General features: G+C 45.8%; 7 protein-coding genes across 7 annotated transcripts; 4 read left to right on the forward strand and 3 right to left on the reverse strand.

Annotated features, from left to right (window-relative positions):
* Nucleotides 1-3,311: 3,311 nt before the first annotated feature.
* On the forward strand, nucleotides 3,312-3,853 carry N7458_003687 (uncharacterized protein; the record flags this gene model as incomplete). Its single annotated transcript, XM_056907069.1, has 3 exons — nucleotides 3,312-3,381; nucleotides 3,495-3,675; nucleotides 3,742-3,853. The coding sequence occupies 3 exons, from the start codon at nucleotides 3,312-3,314 to the stop codon at nucleotides 3,851-3,853; spliced, it is 363 nt and encodes a 120-aa protein (XP_056768476.1).
* A 1,706-nt stretch (nucleotides 3,854-5,559) lies between these two features.
* Nucleotides 5,560-7,278, reverse strand: N7458_003688 (sugar porter family MFS transporter; the record flags this gene model as incomplete). The annotated part of the gene is made up of 1 exon (XM_056907070.1): nucleotides 5,560-7,278. One exon carries the CDS (start codon nucleotides 7,276-7,278, stop codon nucleotides 5,560-5,562), a length of 1,719 nt encoding a protein of 572 aa, XP_056768477.1.
* Nucleotides 7,279-8,757: 1,479 nt separating this feature from the next.
* Nucleotides 8,758-9,729, reverse strand: N7458_003689 (uncharacterized protein; the record flags this gene model as incomplete). Its single annotated transcript, XM_056907071.1, has 4 exons — nucleotides 8,758-8,972; nucleotides 9,051-9,168; nucleotides 9,249-9,577; nucleotides 9,642-9,729. 4 exons carry the CDS (start codon nucleotides 9,727-9,729, stop codon nucleotides 8,758-8,760), a joined length of 750 nt encoding a protein of 249 aa, XP_056768478.1.
* Nucleotides 9,730-10,630: 901 nt separating this feature from the next.
* On the reverse strand, nucleotides 10,631-13,328 carry N7458_003690 (uncharacterized protein; the record flags this gene model as incomplete). The annotated part of the gene is made up of 8 exons (XM_056907072.1): nucleotides 10,631-10,721; nucleotides 10,796-11,590; nucleotides 11,653-11,771; nucleotides 11,833-11,883; nucleotides 11,935-12,024; nucleotides 12,115-12,315; nucleotides 12,369-13,113; nucleotides 13,171-13,328. 8 exons carry the CDS (start codon nucleotides 13,326-13,328, stop codon nucleotides 10,631-10,633), a joined length of 2,250 nt encoding a protein of 749 aa, XP_056768479.1.
* A 535-nt stretch (nucleotides 13,329-13,863) lies between these two features.
* Nucleotides 13,864-15,417, forward strand: N7458_003691 (uncharacterized protein; the record flags this gene model as incomplete). The annotated part of the gene is made up of 4 exons (XM_056907073.1): nucleotides 13,864-13,995; nucleotides 14,141-14,896; nucleotides 15,018-15,156; nucleotides 15,236-15,417. 4 exons carry the CDS (start codon nucleotides 13,864-13,866, stop codon nucleotides 15,415-15,417), a joined length of 1,209 nt encoding a protein of 402 aa, XP_056768480.1.
* Nucleotides 15,418-15,864: 447 nt separating this feature from the next.
* On the forward strand, nucleotides 15,865-16,711 carry N7458_003692 (uncharacterized protein; the record flags this gene model as incomplete). Its single annotated transcript, XM_056907074.1, has 2 exons — nucleotides 15,865-16,575; nucleotides 16,646-16,711. 2 exons carry the CDS (start codon nucleotides 15,865-15,867, stop codon nucleotides 16,709-16,711), a joined length of 777 nt encoding a protein of 258 aa, XP_056768481.1.
* A 512-nt stretch (nucleotides 16,712-17,223) lies between these two features.
* On the forward strand, nucleotides 17,224-19,449 carry N7458_003693 (uncharacterized protein; the record flags this gene model as incomplete). The annotated part of the gene is made up of 2 exons (XM_056907075.1): nucleotides 17,224-17,790; nucleotides 17,878-19,449. The coding sequence occupies 2 exons, from the start codon at nucleotides 17,224-17,226 to the stop codon at nucleotides 19,447-19,449; spliced, it is 2,139 nt and encodes a 712-aa protein (XP_056768482.1).
* Nucleotides 19,450-19,667: the final 218 nt, after the last annotated feature.

Raw genomic sequence — 19,667 nt, forward strand, 5'->3', positions numbered from 1 at the left:
TACGATGTCATTGACTGTAGTGATGATGTAGATCGTATACTATTGTATGCGTCTTGTACGATGTCATTGACCGTAGTGATGATCTTTGTAGATGTCATTGACCGTAGTGATGATGGTATAGCATAAAGCTTATAGAGATTCAGCCATCTTGTATAGGCCTTATGAATCTGGCTTGATATGCTGCATGACGGTTTAGGCATCTTGCCCTATATCTCACAACTTATATATCCAGTCCTTCGTGATGGTATAGATAGTAGGTAGTATAGTGGTAGATGACTCTTAGCGTGATCTACCCGTATACCTATCTATAGGCTGCGGCAAAGCCCAACCTTAGGCCTAGGATCCGGGCCTAAGGCCTAACCCTAGTAGGCTTTGGGCCGAACCTGTCGGGCCCTAGCCCAACCTATTAGGCCCGGTAGGCTTATAGTCCGGGCCTAATAAAGCCTAAAAAGCCTATTTTTTGTATAAAATCCAGGTCTTGGCGTTCATAAAGCTGCTGATCTATCTCAATTAATTACCGTTATTTATATATATTATAGTCACCTCTGCGAGTATCCTTTAAAGTAACTACAGACACACTGAAATTTTAGGAAATCTGCTTATATTTAAATTAAACTCTATCTGTAATAATACTTTTGTTTAATTATAATAATATTTAACTGTTATATAGTAGAGATATTATATAGTGGTAGGAAATTCGATTTATATATAGGAAAATATATTTCAATGCTACGCAAAACATATATATTTTCCCGTTTACGTAGCCCCCTCTATATTAAAATGCCTAATTCTCCTAATCCTACCTTATTTCTAGTATTAATAGAATACTTAGAATTTTGTCGATTTTATTCTCATTTTTCAAAAAATCAATCGTATACTAAATATGCTATAATCTAGGTTTAATTTACTAATAACAGACCTAACTTCTTAGGTGTTAAATATTATATAGGGTCTATAGGCTTTAGATAGGCCCTAAATAGGCTTTAGATAGGCTCTGAGTAGGCTCTGAATAGGCTCTAAATAGGCTTTTCGGGCTTTTTAGGCTTTTCGTGGGCCCGACCTACTAATTAATTAGAACTAGGCTAATTATATATATAGATAATAGATTAATAGTATTACGGATAATAGATTAACGAGTTCGAGTAATTCCTCGAAGTCTATAAGCTATTAGTGCCTAAAATCTCCTAGTATATTTATCTTAAAGCCCCTAACTATCTTGTGCTCTCTACTCTTTCCTCGGCTTATCTAATTATGCCTCAAAGTTAACACTCTAACGCGTTCTCCTCTTCTTTCTACGATAGTAGAGTAGAGGATATTACTATATAAGATATTATCTATCTTGTATCCGAGAACGCACTATTGTTTACACCTGATCTTATAGTGAGTTAGTAGACAATTAACTTATCCGATACGGAGTTTCTACGACCGGCTCCTCGACCTATTATTCCCTCCTCTCTTACACGCGTAGGCCTAGGCCGCTTAAAGGCTTATATGCTATATACAAGGATAGTTTATAAAGAATTTGTGTAATAGTGGCTAGAAACTGAGTATAGAAGGATAAGGAAGCTAGAATAGGAAGCCCTGTATCCTTCTGCTATCTAGGAGTAATTCGATTAGGTAGCGGATAGTATTTCTAGTACTACGAAGGTTATATATAAGCGCTATAGCTAGATTCTTAAGTATCCCTACTCTTTAAACCCTAAATTAGTAAGTCGATATAGAATATCTATAATCACTAGATATCTTAAAACTGTATTATATATTTAATTAATAAGGGAAAAAGTACGTAGATTAGATATTACAAAGTTTATACGTTCTAATATACGTAGTCCTCTTTCTTGCGGCCTTACCTTATATCCCGCTAATTTAACCCTCTACTAGGGTCCTATTACAAAAACCCCGGAGTTTAGCTAAGAGGTATAGGAGATCGAACTCCTAGATTTCTTGACTATTGCTTGCCTTTCGTTTCGTCTTATTAAGCATCTAGAGTTCTACCGTCTTATCCGAATAGCTTAATCTACTCTATCCTTTCTATATATACCCTCTCTAAGAATAATCCGGCGTAGGCTTTAGACTTCTGTTAAGGATAAGCAGAAGGGGGTTTTACGGAAGCTTCTAAGCAATACGAAGCTTTTATAGCTCTAGATTGCTAGATATCTCCCTTTACTTAGGCCTTTATAGCAATCACTATATACTTTATTAATAAAGACTAGTAGTATAACGAGGTTCTACTTGGTTTCGAGCTACTATATAGGAAGTATTCTAGTACTAACCTTAGTGATATATTACTTAATATCCTACGAAAGTACGATATCGAGTATCGAGTCCTTGCTATTATAACAGATAACGTATTAAATAATGATATATTAATTAAATCCTTATAGTAGTATCTTACGGATAATATAACACTTATCCGTATACCCTACCTCGTATATATAATTTAACTTAGTTTGAATAAGCTGCTTAGTAAACTTAAGGCTGCCCCGGTAAATAAGACGATAGAGAATCGTTAGATAGACTAGCGATCTAAGAGTGCTCGTGCTAATACGGAAGCTAGAGATATTGCTGCTACCCTAAATAAGGTACGATCTTACTATCCTATTACTAACTATCCTCTCCTAGACTATTATTCACTATAGCTCTAGATTCGTTACCTCTCTATCTTTATAAATACTAGTTCCTAGCGCCGGGAAGCCTTTCTTAGCCTATAGACTAGTACTAAGAAGCTTGTGCCTATCTAGGATATAAAGATACGCTAGAACTCTATATTCCTAATACTTCGCTATACACGGAAGCTCTGTGCTATATTCCTACCCTTTTATAATAAATAGGAGCGACCTGATCTCGTGCTAGATAATAAGGAGTAGCGTTAGATTAACTATCTTCTTTATATTACCTGTCCCTTTTATAAGTTCACTACCGAGCTCTTAAGAACCTAGGATATTACTATCTATTATATATTCAAAATATATAACCTTCTCTTTGACTATATCGATATATACGTTCGTTAGCTTATAAGAAAGACGGTGCTATAGAAGAAAAAGATACTTACGGTACTTGAGGCTAGCTAGGAGAAGCTAAAGCACTATTATAGTAAGATAGATAGTATTCCTAGTAATCTATATACTATTAGTATAATACTTAGTCTAGTAGATAAGTATATATTCTTCCTTATAGAGAACTAGGAGCCTTAATATTACACACAATACCGGTAAAGCTTTAAGGATATACTACGACTATACTAGGATTATAATAAAGACTAGTCTTCCCCTATTGCCTAGCTACCTTCTAGAAAAGTATTAAGACTTAACATGATTCTAAATAAGAGTATATATCGACTAAACGCGCCGAAAGATAAGATAGCTAAGTATCTTGATAGTGGTATATATTTCTAAATTTAATAGTCTTAGGCTAGAAAACCTCTAACTTTTAAGCAAATCCTGTTGCTTCTCTCCCTCTTGAATTCTAGAAGACCTATTAAAGTCGCTTCCTAGCAATCGCTACGCTTACGCGGGATATTCTTTTAATACCTGCAACTAGCGCTAGTGTTGAGCGACTCTTTAATACTACTCGGGATATTTACTACTATCGTAGAGGGAGATTAAACTCGTCTACTATCCAAGAGCTTATAATATATCTCTACGCTACAAAGTTTGATATAGATAATAAGCAGAGGTAGTTCTTACAATCGACCTTCTCTCGGGATGAACTTGAGGCGATAGCGGAGGTTCAAGAAGACAGCCCGGATCAACTTAACGTCGACCCTATTAGTGATAACGAAGAAGAGGCTTTTGTCGATGTAGAGAACGAGGCAGAAAGGGAAGATAAGGGTGTATCTAAGGCTAACAACTAATCTCTTCCTCTACTAGAGGAGGCAAACACTCGGGAACCTGGGCCCGGATACTGGGCCCAAAGCCCAACCTAAATAGGTGTTGGGCCGGGGTTGGGCCTGGGGCCGAGTGGGCTTTGCCGCAGCCTACCTATCTATCCTTCTACTACTAGGGTCACGTACTTATTTACCGTTACCTTGTGTTGTGGCGTAGTCTTGGGTACGGTAGATCGGTGGCCGTTTCCTGCGTCTGGCTAACCGTCCAATCGTATAGGCGGGTATAGTTTAGCACGGTTAGGGGAAGGCTATTTCTAGCCGCCTTCCTGAATGTTCTACTTAGGGCTCTTGGTGACGTGCCTGAGCGACAGGTGTCGCACGTGATAGCGCTAATGTATAGCGCCCGGGGGTTGATTGGTTCTCGGTTGCTCCTCAATTAGTTGCGGCCCCCGCGCCTTCTTGAGGTTCGTAACAGGTAGTTCCACAGGCACTAATCCCTAACTGCCGAAGATGATTGAATAGAGGAATAGTAGTAAAGTAGTTGTCTATATAGATCGTATAGTGATTGCGTTGCGATGGTAGGCCTTCTTGTGCTAGTTGAACAACCATAGACCCTGTAAGAGTTAAACTCTCATGTTTTGTAACCTCCACGAGAGACTTTTGACGGCTTGCCCATATCCAGTATAAAATATAGCCTTGGTCAGCAATAGCAAAAAGCTTATATCCTTGCTGAATTGGCTTATTTGGCATTTTGAATGTATGATAAGAGCGTCTAAAGCCACGAATCATTGTCTCGTCTATAGAGACTGCATTTGAGGGTTTCCAGTGTTGTAAACAGGCTGTACGAAGCCTAGATGTAAAAGGCTCTAGCTTATACCACCACATTTGATTTGGCTTTAGATTAAGCCGCATAGCTTCTTGCACAGCAGCCTCAGGATCAGGATCTGCAATATGAAAGAATCGCTTGATTTGCTGAAATCTTTTCAATCCCATAAATCGGCGAGGTATATGAATTGGCTCCTCATCCGCTCGCCAGTAACCTTCATCACTAGGAGATATATGAACTCCCATATAGATCAAGATTGCAAGAAAGATCTTAATCTCTGAAGTTGTAGTTTCATGCCATTCTCTGCCACATTGGCCTGCGTTCTTGGCCTTTGCGTATTTATTGGTGTTGGCTGATAATAACGTAATCAAATCTTGAGAGATAAACAAAGAAAATAGGCTATATGAGCTTTCAATATCAACTCCAGACGGCAATTGGACTGTAGGAGGAAAAGGTTCAGCCACCTCAAGAGGCTTAAACGAGACGTCGTGGTAATGCGGTATCTCATGAAGGATCTGTGCTAGATTAGGCCGTGTAGCCTGTGCCTTCTTAGAAATAGGCGGAGGAGGAGGAGATATAGACGCATTAGACGGAGCTACAGAGGAGCTATGCATTAGAGGCTCTTCAACCTCTTCCAAAGGCAAGCCCCATAAATCCATAATGCGCGTACAACGATATGCGATGCGACACGCGCGTTCTTGTTTAGTTTACGTAGAATAGACAGTGCGTAGGAATAGGAGATTTAAGGCTATTCCGAAGTAGTAATAAAGCGGTGAGGGCCAGTAGGCCAATGAAACTCCTTACTGAAAGTTACCGCTAACCAGTTAGCGTCTTGCCAGTCAAGGGGATAGCATCATTTCCCTAAACTTATTTGCACACTTAAAAACATGACCCGTAGCGTCGGTAATCAAACATTCTCCGTATGCTGCGACTGTCGTTTGTTATGGCCACAAGTCACGTCCCATTCCTGGGCTACTGGGGTGAGTGCCACCCACTCATGCCGTGGGGGGATTTGATACTGTTCACTGTGCCACGGGGCCACCTTCATCACATACATGTAGTCAATCTCTTCCAATGTTCGGCCTTTTCCTTCGATGACGAAAAGGTAGATGGAAAATGTCGCAAAAGCTAGGCAGCCTGCGAAGACATATCCATAGGCAAAATCAATCTTGTCCGTGATGAAAGGAGTAAAGAATCCTATCAGGAAGTTCCAGAACCAGTTGGACGCTGTTGCAAGAGCCATACCCTTTGCCCGGAATTGCGATGGATACAGCTCTGCGACGATGGTCCAGACCATAGGACCCCAGGTCATGGCAAACGCTGCGATAAAGATGCAAGCGACAACCACCAAAGTCTTGCCTGCACCTGGAGTTGCTTCTGGAACTTGAACGTTGAGAGAAAAGTGACCCACGGACGCGAATATGATGAAGCAGATGAACATCACGACCGCACCCGTCATTAGTGACTTTCGACGCCCAAAGCGTTCAATAGCATAGAGGCCGCCAAAGGTTGTTCCGAAATTCACAGCTCCTAGAATAACTTGGGTGACAAAGCTATTCGAAATTCCGGCACCCTTGAAAATGGTTGTTCCCTGTGAAGTTTTGTGAGTATAGAAAACGTCATAGTCAAAAAGGGCAGATAAACATACGTAGTAGAAGAAATAGTTCGCTCCAGTCAGCTGCTGCAAAGTTTGGAGCATCATCCCCAAGAATAATCGATAAGCCATCCGAGGTGCTTTAAATATCTCATACCAAACCCCGTTGTGGTTCTCCTCTGATAGCTGAAGTGTGATGTCCTCCAATTCCTGAATGATTTGAATGTGATTCTCTGGGATCCCGTAAAGCTTTGCCATCGTTCGCCGCGCAGAATCAAGCTTTCCTTGGCGGACTTCAAAGCGAGGGCTCTCTGGGAAAAAAACCACACCAATACCCAGTAAAAGAGCAAAGACGAAAGTAATGCCCAGGGTGATCCTCCACTGGCTTGATCCTTCCAGCTTCTCGGTACCCAAATTGATCAGGTATGCCAAAAGAATACCGAAGGTGACGAACAATTGATAGCAGCTGATCATAGCACCGCGAATATGCCGCGGTGCACTTTCACCTTGATACATGGGAACAATCAAAGAACAGGCACCAATTCCAAGACCTGCGACGAAACGGCCGACCACTAGCTGGTACCAATGACCATACGGGGCGGTTATCTGCACGATGAGACCGATAAGGATTATACCACACCAGACGGAGATTGACAGTTTGCGACCGAGGTGATCGGCGATAGGAGCCGCTGTCAAAGCGCCAATCAGGGTTCCAACGGACAAGATGGAGACAATTAAACCAGAGCGGACATTGCTGAAGTAATAATCCCCATTGGCGTGCTGTTGGCCGTATCTCTGAACAAAGTCAGACATGTTTTCGAACCCAGAGATCTGGCCGGTATCATATCCAAAGAGGAGACCACCAATTGAGATAAAAGCACCCAATGCTAAGGTCTTAGCTGTCACTGGTGGTATCGGAATGTCGCTTGTTTCGAGATAGGATGAGCTTTTTCTGTGCGATATGGCGGCCAAGTCATTGTTGGGATGGACTGAGGCGACGGGAGCCGTTTCAATACTCGTAGTGGATGCCATGGCAGCCGTCCTTCGCTATCAGAGGCGGGAACAGGAGTTTGGGTATGCAATTAATCGATCGTTGAAACGCAAACTATAAAGAATTCGATTACTTAGTGAGACATCGTTTCTTTTATAATGTCCAAGGCTACTACACATTCCCAAGGTAGGTTTTCTATTTCTGCGAGGCGGTAAAATGTTTCTGGATGTGGTATTCTATTCGGACCTCAGTAATCCGTTGGTAGATTCCAGTTCTCCCAATGGGATGGCCACAGCAATCCCTAATCTACTCGACGACACAATGCCTAAGCCACGAAGAATAACAAAATCGAACTGTGGAACCATGCAAAGTTGGGACGAACCGTGTGGCCGTGGGGACTAGTTGGCTTAGTCAAGCCTTCGGGATTTCAAAGGTTCGGGTTTGGGAATCGGTTAGTCATTGTGGCCATCGGATCGGTCTCGATCGGCCTCGGGCCTGATTCCATAGGCCGAAGCCGTTGCCCTGGTGGCGAACAGCCTTGGGCTAGTGAGCTCGTACATCGGCCGAAGATGAGTTCTGCATATCTAAAAAGTTCCGAATATTCAACTCGGAGGCCAAATATTGATTCATGTTAGTGAGCATCCGTTGCTAGGCCTTTGGATTTTCAAAATAAATCCGCGAAGACTCCACACTGTCACGACACTTCAGCGTCAGTCGATCATTTTATTGATACCTATGCAAATCCATTTTTTTGCCTCGGGGGTCATCGACATTCTTTGTGCCGTGCCAAAATGATCATCAGCAGCTACTATGAATCTAGACTATCCAACCGATTCGTCGCGCGATTGCCGTACAGGTCACTTTCGCGAAACGTATTTGTGAAATGCGATTGGCTCCTAGCGACTGTGCTAAGCTTCTCTCGTCGAAGTACCCAATGCTCAAGTGATAGCCTTTGTTCGGGACGTGCTTCGAAACGGAGAAGGCTATAGTCCCGGCATCTGATGCGGAGGAGAAAGCTACTGTTATGAACATGTTGCGATCAATGCTGTCTTTTGAGCCAAACAAGCGGTTGATTGCACATCGTGTTCTTAAATGTGAATGGGTGGAAAGATGGGCATTGCCAGAACGGCAAGCGCCATTCACGCCTAGAATTTGATTGAAGGGTACTCTTATCGGAGAGAAGGATAAAAGTTTTTAAGAAGATCCAGCTGTCTTTTCATTCGAGATACCCTTGAAAGACCTATGGTAATATGGATATCGCTGTATTCCGTGTATCGTCCAAATTCTCTGCAATGTTACACTATAGTGAAAGGTAGTAAAGAATTAGGAGTAGAAAGTCCAGAATATTTATCAAAGTATATAATATCCTCGCCTGTAGTTTTAATCTAGTCGTGTTTGGCGATACACCTACTTATTGTGATACAGCCGGACCCTTAGAGACCAAGTGCCTCCTTCGGCAGATATCAAGCTTGATGATAGAAGGGAGAACACATTCTACCATGCGCATCAGGTGGCCCCTTTTATGCGTAGACACTCAACTCAAAGTTAAACCAAGCAATAGCCTGCAGGAAAGCCTGCTCCTTTCCAAACTTATTCTTAGGCTTTGTGAGATCGCTACGGATTGCAAATCCGTGCTCAACGCCGCTAAAAAGATTCAACTGGTAGTGCTGGCCTGTCTTGGAGAGAATCTCCTCTGACTTATGCCGCAACTCACGGGTGAAGATCTGATCGGTTTCTGTATATGAATGTTAGCGGAGGCCTTCATTGCTCAATAATTTTTTTTAGAATCCTGTTAAGCATGCAAAGAACATACCCGCGGCGGAAATGGAGAGAGGATTCTCAATTGCGGCAAGCTCCTCATCCGAGATGAAGGAAGGATGAGCAGTATACCCGATATCAATCTTGCCTTGTTTCAAAAAGCGAGCAAGATACTAGAGAGGATAAGAAATGTGAAGGTCAGCGGCGGGTTCTACTCATTGCGGATACGAGCTTTTGTGTGCATAGTACACACCTTGCCACCAAAACAGTATCCGGCGCATGCAATCTTCTTGACACTCAAGCTTTCTCTCAGATGGCGCAGAACCGATTCCACTCTGGGATCAATGGCATCGGGGCCATTCCGGGAAAGCCACTCAGGAATATTGATTCGACCGGCTTCAAAGTCACTGATATCCATCTTATCACCTGCAAATAGATCCGGGAGCACTGCGAGATAACCATTGGCGGCGAAATCATCAGCGATAAGCTGACTGTTGGTGAAAATGCCGAAAACATCGCTCAGGATTAGAACAGCCTTTTGGGGCGTGTCATCCCCTTTCGGACGTGCAATGTATGTAGAAACTGTACCAAGGCGATAGGGTCAGTGGATTATCCTTTTGTTGCGAGAAGTGGTTCAATATCTGACTGTTTCCAATGGATATCATTTCTCCAGTGGCAGTTCCTTCATGTTTGAAGCCGGTAAAGCAACAGTTTGATGGGGGGTTGGACGCCATATTTGCGGAAAGTTGCCCTCGTTAGAAATATAAAAGCCAGCACTTGAAGCGTTCTTTCCCAAAACTTGGACGATGGGCAAATTATAAATTAAATGCCAAGGGGCTTCATCGCAGAAGCCTGGTTTTTTCCCCCAGTGTTCGGGCTCCTAGGACTTTGTCATAACCCCCGCAGAGCCCCGCTTATCCCACATAACCAAGGACGAACCCAGCTGCGGGGTGGCCACCCCACTAGACTAGACTCGGGCTCGGGAAAAGAACCATATGGCAGACTTAAAGGGGATTTGGGAGACACGGACTCCACATGTAGGGCCAGAGATTTCTAAACTGCCTAGTTCTCTTGAGTGATCCATGAGAAACTAGGGGCATTAGGGGCATTCGGAAAAATACGGATCTCTTCGATCTGATGATTTATGGAGAATATCTTGAATTGACGATTTTCTATCGAGGTCAATTTCAACACTCTTCGTTCTATCATCCAATAGTCGCAATTTCGAAAAGCCAGTCGAGGGGAAGAGAATGGATTAGATGCGCGCTAATAATGAAAAAACACCGAAACTGGGGAGGGAAACAGGGTAGTCCTTGGGTCGTGTGGTTTCTTTGCCACGGCACGACTCCTCATGCGCCAAGTTTCATCTCGATCTGTCACTTGTTCTATTTAACTGGTATTCTCGGGTCCCCAATTGTCGTAGATCTGTACATTCGTCACATTGTTTATCTCTTTTAGCATCCTCCAGCACGACATATATATTCACAACATTTTTATTTCCAGTTTACGTCTCACACAGGCCTGTCGCCACTCCCTCTTATTTCGACTAATTCGTTTCAGTATCTGGATACATTGCATATTTCATTGACATCAATTTGGAACTTAAAGTCTCAATTAAAGAATGGCGAGCTTGCCCTACTCGTAACCCCTTTTCATCCCACTTTCCCATCCCTGTGAACCAGAGAAATCATCAACGAAGCAAATTTTCTTGAAATTGTCCAATGCCCTATACGGGTCAACAGATCAACTAGCCTTTCGAGGATGCGGGAAGTCATGACTGTCGGCTGTTGACTCTCTGACCATTCTTCCCCAAGAAGTAGGTCAGGAATTCTGATTCCAAGCCTGTTAAACTCTTCGAAGCGCAAGTCTTCGTATGCGAGTTGGGTGGATTGGTCCCTTGCAAACTCCAAAAAGCAATACCAAACCAGGGCAGCCCAGTATAATACACGAGGTACATGAATTGCGACATTACTTCCCAAGGGCACCACTTCCGATTTTCGAAGAATAAGGGCACCATGGGCGGCACAGCGGGCCCCATTTCTAGATCGTGCCCAACTCTTCGCGTGATCTAGGTGCAGTTGTGACTCCATATAGCCCTGTCGCCCGAGAGCCAGCTCCAGGCGATTCAGGTCAGCTGACATGAGAATAAAAGCTGAATGCCAGAGAATTTCCAGACTGTAGGGATCGTCTGCTGCAGTAGCATCGTCAATGCTATGTCGGAGGTAGGTATCGTGAAATTCCAATAGACTCATTTCAGCGTGGGCAGATGAAGCAGGCCAAGAACCCAGCATTTTAGCTGCGGAGATGGACCCTGAAATGTTTTCCAGTCTGCAATAGATACCAAAGGAGTTCAACCCATGTTCTTCTGCAAGCATCGGATACAGAAATGTTTGGCCAGATGATGGGGTACGTCGTACATCGGTCAAGTCTGTGGGTTCATTTTTCAGAGATTCCTGCCATTCTTGGGCGGTGGCGGCTTCCCAAGACCGCCTGGGAGATATATAAAGGATTTGACACGCGATATGTCGCAGGAGAGGCTCTACATTTAAAAGCGTGCAGTACTCAGTGTCGTGGATGTGAAGCGCTGCCACGGCCCTGCTTCATCTTAATACGCGTATCCTGCGCGGATATTCATGATCCTTCATATGAAGACTCACCTTGCTTGTTCTTGATTCTGGATCCATAATCTCCATGATCCTTCGAGATCCTGGTCGCCACCATCGCCGAGACTGGGAGGCCCCAAGTTTTGATTGAAGAGACGGCATGTTTTCGCCCACTATCGGCCCCAGATTAACATTCAAAGCCCAGTTGACGATAGGCGGCTCTAGATAGCTTACCGTGATGATGGTTCCATGGAATGATTGCATAGTCAACAGATTCGAGGGTTGCTGGATCTGTTAGCCCACAACCGTTGAATGGATGATAGGTGCGCCACGTACACCTGATAACATTGCATACGTATGTCCGATTAAGGCAGCTTGAATGATCACAAGCGCGGTCTGTGGGCCCCGCGATACATATTTCTCCCACTGCATACTATCAGATATCGACCTTTTATGGTTGCCCAGGCGGAAGAGCCATGACGGGAGGGGATAATGGGCCGTTATCCCAATACGCACCGAGGCCAACGCGGCTTTATTCAGGCGATCGAAGATCTTTTGTCCAAGAACAGCCGCACGAGGAAAGCCTGAGAATAGGCTTCCCACGGTGCAGATGGACATCAACAGCAGAGTGTTGTTCCTGGACAACCGGAAGCTTGGCACATGGAGGATCGGGAAAATAGGATGAAAGCGAGTAAAATAGCTGCGGAGGCAATGGTTCTGTTTCTGTTAAGTCCTGAACTCAAATTCAATAATGAGGTGTCACGACTCACTAAAAAGTCAGCAGATGGAAGTGGTGTACTCGGAGGAAGTCGGCAGAGGCGTTTATGTAAGTCTTCTCGGAAGCTTTCATCGATGCGAGTCTGCTCGGTTTCAATCTCCGGAGTCACGTCGCCGGTATCAACGGGGTCCACGAAGGTGAACCATTGCCGACGAACAAGGTCTTCCTTGTGGGATATGATTGTGGTTGGAGGGTGATGCAGGTCATCAATAATGTTCACCTCATTTCGTCCGCCTAAATCTTGCTGGAGGTGATCGGGAGAGAAAGAAAAGGTGGCATTCAAGTTGGCCGAGTCTAGCTCCAGATTGAAGTCTCTCGCATTCAGCCATGTGGATGGGTCTGAGCAGAAATAGTAGTCACTGAATACATCATCCTTAATGCGTCCCATTTCTCTTGAATCCGGGGGATGGACGGGCTGGAGAGGAAAGGGAGAGGCGTCATGGTCGGCGGAGCTCATGTCCGACAGAGACACTGTCTCGAGGGCCAAGGGTGCAGTCATTTCAGGCGCAGACGGTGGTAATGAGTCTAGCTGGGTTGTATCCGGCCCAGAGGCGTAGGAGCTTCGCCTTGAAACATTCTGCTCGGCTGGGTGTCCAGCCTGGAGGACATAGGAAGCGGCGCTCTGGAGACAATCCTGAGAGACTTCTCCTGGGCTTGACTTGTGCGTGCCCGGAACCTGTGCGAGGGGATGGATCTGGGAAGGGTGGTGGGATCGGGTATGGCGAGTGAGGGTATCACTAGAAGACACAAGAACTCAGTACGCTGCTGGATGGAAGGCAAGCAGGTTGACGGACTTGCGACCGAACCGCTTGCCACAAAATTGGCAGGGAAAAGGCTGTTCGCGAGTGTGGGAGCGTATATGTCGGGTGAGGTGCTCCTTCTTGGAGAAAGATTTGGCGCAGGCGGAGCAGTAATGTCGGCCTCCTCGCGGCCTTTTCTGCACGGGCAGCATCACGGAAGGTGGGGATGTCGGAGGGGTGGAATGAGGGAGAAGAGGAATGAATGACCGTGTACGACCTGGTTCCCTGGAGGGCCTCGAGAGGCCCGCAACGGGGGCGCCGTGAACAAAGCCACCGCCGATCGCGTTTGCCAGCATTCCACCCCTGCACCGTAAATCGATCATGGGATCGATCATATTCTTCCCCACTCTCCCACTCTGAGCCTCATTTGAGGTCAAAGACTTTGATTTGAAATTTCTTCTCTTTCTACGGCTTAGAGCTAGAACAGTTTGGTATTGAGTTAAAAAGATGGGGAAGGACGGGGAAACCGGACGCCGAAGCAGCCTCAAGTATGAGGCTCCATGACATCACGATAATCAATCGATTCAATCTAAATCCCCGGTCCCGCTCTCATTCAAACCTTTTGACAACTTTTCGTTGATCTCCGTTAGGACCTATCCGGAGGTAGATCCCGCATTTTCCATATGCTAATCTTCCCTACCTCCTGTACTCAAACACCCGTGATCTTGGGAGACACAGCTACTGGCCATGCCTGCCGAGTCATCAAACTCACAGGATGGCCCTGTCAAGAGACAGACAGATCAGATAGCACCGGAAACATCGCTAGGAACTGCTAAGGATGTCCGTTCACCAGACTCGCACGGTGGATCCAAGGCGGGGGTGCGAAGACAGTGAGTACAGGATTGTTAAGGATACCAACCAGCCCCTGCTGATCAGGTTATTTCAAAGGTGATGGTCGGATAGATATTCAGCTCGATGAAGATCGTGCGGATATCACTCCATTCTTAAACTATCTACAACAAAGGACCATGACGTCGCAAGGGGAACAGGAGTTTGCCGACAAACCGTGCCCGCTTTAAATATTGTTATTCAAGTCATCGGTTCTCGAGGCGACATTCAGCCATTTGTGGCTTTGGGGAAAAAGCTCAAAAAGCAAGGGCATCGTGTTCGTGTGGCCACCCACGAGAAATTCAGAGACTTTGTTCTTCAGGCTCATCTTGAGTTCTTCGACATCGGTGGAGATCCTGAACAGCTATTCTTCAGTGCGATTGGAAATATCGTCACCGGCCTCGTAACCGCCCCCGCAGGTATTGTTACGAATGTGATCTCCGTACGTCGCGTTCTCACCCGTCCCCACGCGCATAGCGATCCTCAAACCCAGTGTGGATGTACAGATCATGGCACAGATCAGGAAATGCCAGACAGCACAGAGGGCAATGGAGATATCGATACTACCACAACAAGGGATCTTTGCCAGCATCTTAATGAGGACGCACGGAATTTGAATGAAAAGCCAGAGAGTGTTCTTCACCCGGAGGCACCCACAATGATCCGTAGCAACGTTCCAACCGTTGGATTTCATGGAGTTGTGTCAGAATTAACAGTGCATGGCGTAAGAGGGTTAAAAAAGCTCGCAAGAATGGCCTTGTGGCTACCCACAGATATCACTATTACCCTGGCTAAAGGGTTTCGCAATGCCCCGAAGCTATATCACGATTATGCGATTCCACCCAATCCAATTTTGACTGGACTTCGAAGTGGTTTGAAGGCTGCCGGAAATGTGAGTGCTCTCTTTATCCAGCTTGGCACTTCCCTTTTCTCCTTCGCATGTGTATTTTCATCAACGTGTTCCTCAGAATCATGAACATGGCATCGCTTGGATCCATTCTAACTTTTTCTAGGAATTCACGGGCGGCTTGTACCACGGAATCACTGGTTTGGTCATTCAGCCCAGGGATGGTCTAAAATCGGGCGGGGGCAAGGGGTTGGCTAAAGGAGTTGGGAAAGGTATCGGTGGGCTTGTATTGAAGCCTGTTGCTGGTAGGTCGAAACAAATATCAACCTCCTTTTTTTGTGTCGTTCAAAATCTCTACATACGGTATCCTAACCAAGAGGCTAGGCATATGGGGGTTGGTAGGATATCCTTTAGGCGGCCTACGCAGGGAGCTTCTCAAATCTCTGGGCAAAGAGGTAGAGAGAAAGATCATCCGAGCACGAATTTTGCAAGGCTCAGAGGAGGTCGAGGCATCATCTTATGTGCAAAGAGTCGAGGTCAAGAGATGGGATCGACTTCAGAGATGATTCAAAGACATGCTCGCAGATTGTCCTTACTCATAGTCGAAACCACTGTCAAAGTACCTGACTCTTTTTTGTCATATATTTATGAGTGATATTTATGCACAATTAAATAATGCGATTCTCGGGTTCACTCCAAAATAGTGGCATGGAATACCTCGTATGGTGTTGCACATCATTTGAGATTGAGAAGAGCTAAAAATGAAGATTATCAAGCCGTCGGTGCTCGGTGTAAATTTTGTGACCGAGCGGAACTCCAGTAATCAAACACCGGGGCTCCAAAGCACCGAGCCCCGCCAAGCCACAAAGCCATAGGGGTTGGCTACGTGCCTTTGTTAAAGTGAATTTTGACTGGCCTTCATTGCTGGTGGGGCCGTCTATATCCTCTACACCCTATGTGAATTTTCCGTTCAGCAGTTTATTGACCAAATCAGTCCTCATCGGTCATCTGCAATGGCGAACGACAAGAAATTACACGATAATCTCTCCCGTGTCAAAGCCCCGTCTCCCGTCGGAAAATCGATATTTGTTGGACTTCGCCTGGCAGATGCACTCTGGCAATATAACTTTCTACATCGCGGCTGGGCCTCTCAGCTTGTTTCTCGACTCAATGGCACACCTTTACCTGCGACAGCTGCTCTCAATGGACAGCTCCGACCCTACTACCAGATCCTCGTTGCTATGTCTCTTGGCAGTGGCATAAAACAGACGATACACATGGCCTTTATTTCGGAACAGGAGCTGTCGGCTGGATTGGGATTTGGCATCGGATTCTTCAATACGGTTTTCAACTCGACTAATATCCTCTTTGGCATTTGGTCTGCGACGTCACAAGCTCCTGTGTCCGAAGATTGGCGTTCTGTTTTGTCCAAGGTGTCCTTGGTCGCGGGCATCTTAGCTTATTCAGTAGGTATCCTCGTAGAGCTTATCTCCGAGCTCCAGCGGCAGCGATTCAAGAAAAATCTTGCCAATAAAGGAAAGCCATATGGAGATGGATTATTCTCGCTCGCAACCAATATCAACTACGGTGCATATACATTGTGGCGGGGTGGGTTTGCGCTGGCAACCGGAGGCTGGCCATGGGGTCTCTTTACATTCGCATTTTTCTTCTATGATTTTGTAACCCGTGGGGTTCCAGTTCTCGACCAGTATTGCACCGAGAGAGTATGTTTTGTTTCCCGTTATTGAATCGGCTACCCTTCTTATTGTCCCTTGCTAACTGCTGAAATTCTAGTATGGAGAGCCGTGGAAGGCTATCAAAGCCCGTGTTCATTACCGCCTACTGCCGTGGATTTACTAGCCACCAATGGTCCGACAACAGCTCCATTAAAACAGAATAACTGTCAGGATGTGCGGAAATTGGCGTCTACTCCGGGTCCTTGTAGCTATATCGAATTACTCCGTTCCGGTGTTTCGACTAGCAGTGCTTCGATATCTAGATGTCAATACTGTTGGGGAGAAGAGGGAGAAGTGGGCCAAGATATGCATCCTTGTGACACTAGACCAGCAAACGCCAGCAAATCTATAATTGATTAAATATCTCGAATACAATATTCTGTTCACCCGTCCTTACAATATCTATTTCGTCCAAAGATGCCGCCGGAAGGGGACTGCGGACTTGATAGCCTAGTGGGGTTCAGTACTCCGAGCCCAGAACCAAAGGTATGACAATTCGAGTCGTGACGTTTCTTGGGCACTCAACGGGGGAGGGCCAATGTGGGGCAGCTTCTGAGAGGGGTTTCTGCCGCGGGTCTAAACCATCTTCAAACTTCAACACTCTTATCCCTTCTTCCTCCTTTAGCACTCGCTGACATGGCTGAGGAACCTGACGAAATTATTGATTCACAAGCACCGCACGGAGACGGCTCTACGTTCCCCCCTCGTAGTTGCTATGACTGCCATCGAAGAAAGGTCAAATGCAGCAAAGTACGCCCGTGCGACAACTGCGTTCGACTTGGGGTTGAGTGCACATTCCCGCCGCCTGGACGCAAGCCCCGAAAAATATCGAAAAAGCCAAAGAATGCCGATCTCTTCTCTCGATTGAGCTTCCTGGAGCGGCAAGTTCAGAATCTTAGCGCATCAAATGTTGTCTTTGTCCCTTCAAAGTCCCACCTGGAGGGGCTGGTCGATCAGCAGAGTCCAGATCGTAATCACAATTTTGAATCATCGCCTGCAGAACATCACCCTTCAGATCTGGAAAGGCGCAGTGCACAGACGGTACAGACGCAAAATGAGGCTCATAATGAGGAGCCTGGTGCTGCAAGTTCCCCGTCTGCGACAAATACCCTGACACATCAATTCGGCCAGCTGTTCATGGATCGGAACAGCGGACAATCCCAATATGTTAGTAATGATGTTCTAACAGATCTGGGTAGTCAGGTATGTCGCTCTAGCCTTTTATTGTTTTCGCTTTGCGAATGAATCTGGCCATATAAGTGGCTTACGAGGCGCCTATGCAACTGTCAGATCAAAGAGCTCAGGGGCCTTTTTGAATCTGTTCCCTCGCCGAATCCATCCCTCTCATCAGACGAAGACCCTTTATCGCCTACTTTGACCCCGTCTTCCGACAACAGTAACTTGTTCCTGTTTGGATACTATGCTCAGGCTCATTCCTTACGAAGCTATCACCCGACTCCGACAGACGCATATGTCCTATTGGATATTTTCGCACAAAATATTGCCCCATTAATTTTGATTGTTCATAAGCCGGTCCTGAGAAGCCTCATTCACACGGCATGCACGGCTCCCGAACAACTTGACCGAGGCTCTGAGGCTTTGACATTTGCCGTTTATTTCGCCGCCGTGTCCAGTATAACGCGAGAGCAATGCCTGACGTACTTTTCAACCGACCACGCTATTCTAGTCCAACGATATCGCTTCGCCGTCGAGCAGGCGCTGTCGCGTGCTGGTTTTATAAACACCAAGAAGCTCATAGTTGTCCAAGCGGCCGTTCTCTTTTTGACATGCGCCTGCCACCCCAAGGATGGGAGATTCGTCTGGACGATGATCGGTTTAATCACTCGACTTGGTCTAGGCCTTGGGCTCCATCGCGATGGCGGTCATTTTGGATTGAGTCCGTTCGAGACGGAAATGCGTCGGCGGCTCTGGTGGTATATTTATTTGTTAGATGTTCAAGCATCTGAATATCAGGCGACGAGCCCGCAGATCCGGGAAGGCGATTACGATACACAACTGCCATCGAATCTTAACGATAGTGATTGGTCCCTTGATTTGGAAAACCCTCCGCAAGAGCGGACTGGCTTTACAGACATGACTCTCACCTTGGTTCGCTGTCGGATCTTGATGGCCCATTGCAAGCTCATGCAAATGAAAAATCCGACTGAGGGTGACCATGCGCTCCTTTTTAAAAATCGCAATGGAGCAATCGACGAGCTTCGGACGACACTGGATCTCCAATATCTCCAATACTGCGACGTCCAAATTCCAATCCACTGGGTGGTTGCAACCATCGCACGGGTTGCCGTTTCACGACTGTGGCTTGTTTCTCATTTCTCGCTGCTGAATTCCCCGGGATTTGACCCGAACTTGTTGCCCGACCAGTGTGATATTCTGGTCAGAACTGCTATTGAAGTCCTCGAATTCGTCTACCTGCTGGAGACCCACCCGAAGACAAAGCAATGGACTTGGCTCTTTCAAGGGCACGCGCAGTGGCAATCGTTTGCTTTCGTTTTGTCGGAGCTTTATGCACGGCCCACCTCTCCTTTGTCCGGTCGTGCATGGGCCGCCGTGATGAAAGTTTTCGAGCGATGGAAACAGCCCGGATATGAAAAAGAAGGCCTGATCATGCGAATTTTAGAACGTCTGATGAATCGTGCTGCTTCAATTAGAGACCAGGTTCGGGCGCTCACGGTGCCATTGGTGCTTGAATTCAATCCACCGAGCTCAAGCAATGTGGATTTGCCTGCAAACCTTGAGACTGAATATCCGACATCGGTCGCTCCTCCAAACACCAACGGTCTGGATATTTTCAGAGATGTGTTGTCCAACGTGGACCTTTACCAGTGGGGGTTAAAGTGAATGAGACCAGTGTGTCGAAATCGATTCCGTACCACCATACCTTACTGGTAGCACCGTGAAAAGTCTTCTTTCATCGTGCCCCGATGCCCCGTTTTGTATGGTCTTGAATACAGCACAGAGTATGTAATTTTACGTAAATGGAAACCGTATTACCGTATTCTCACTTGTCCTGTATTTCCACTTTTGTTTGCCCCGAATCGGTTTCTTACTGTCCCAGC

The sequence above is a fragment of the Penicillium daleae genome, assembly GCF_028827525.1.
Source record: "Penicillium daleae strain IBT 16125 chromosome Unknown utg000003l_segment0_segment0, whole genome shotgun sequence".
Lineage (NCBI taxonomy): Eukaryota > Fungi > Ascomycota > Eurotiomycetes > Eurotiales > Aspergillaceae > Penicillium > Penicillium daleae.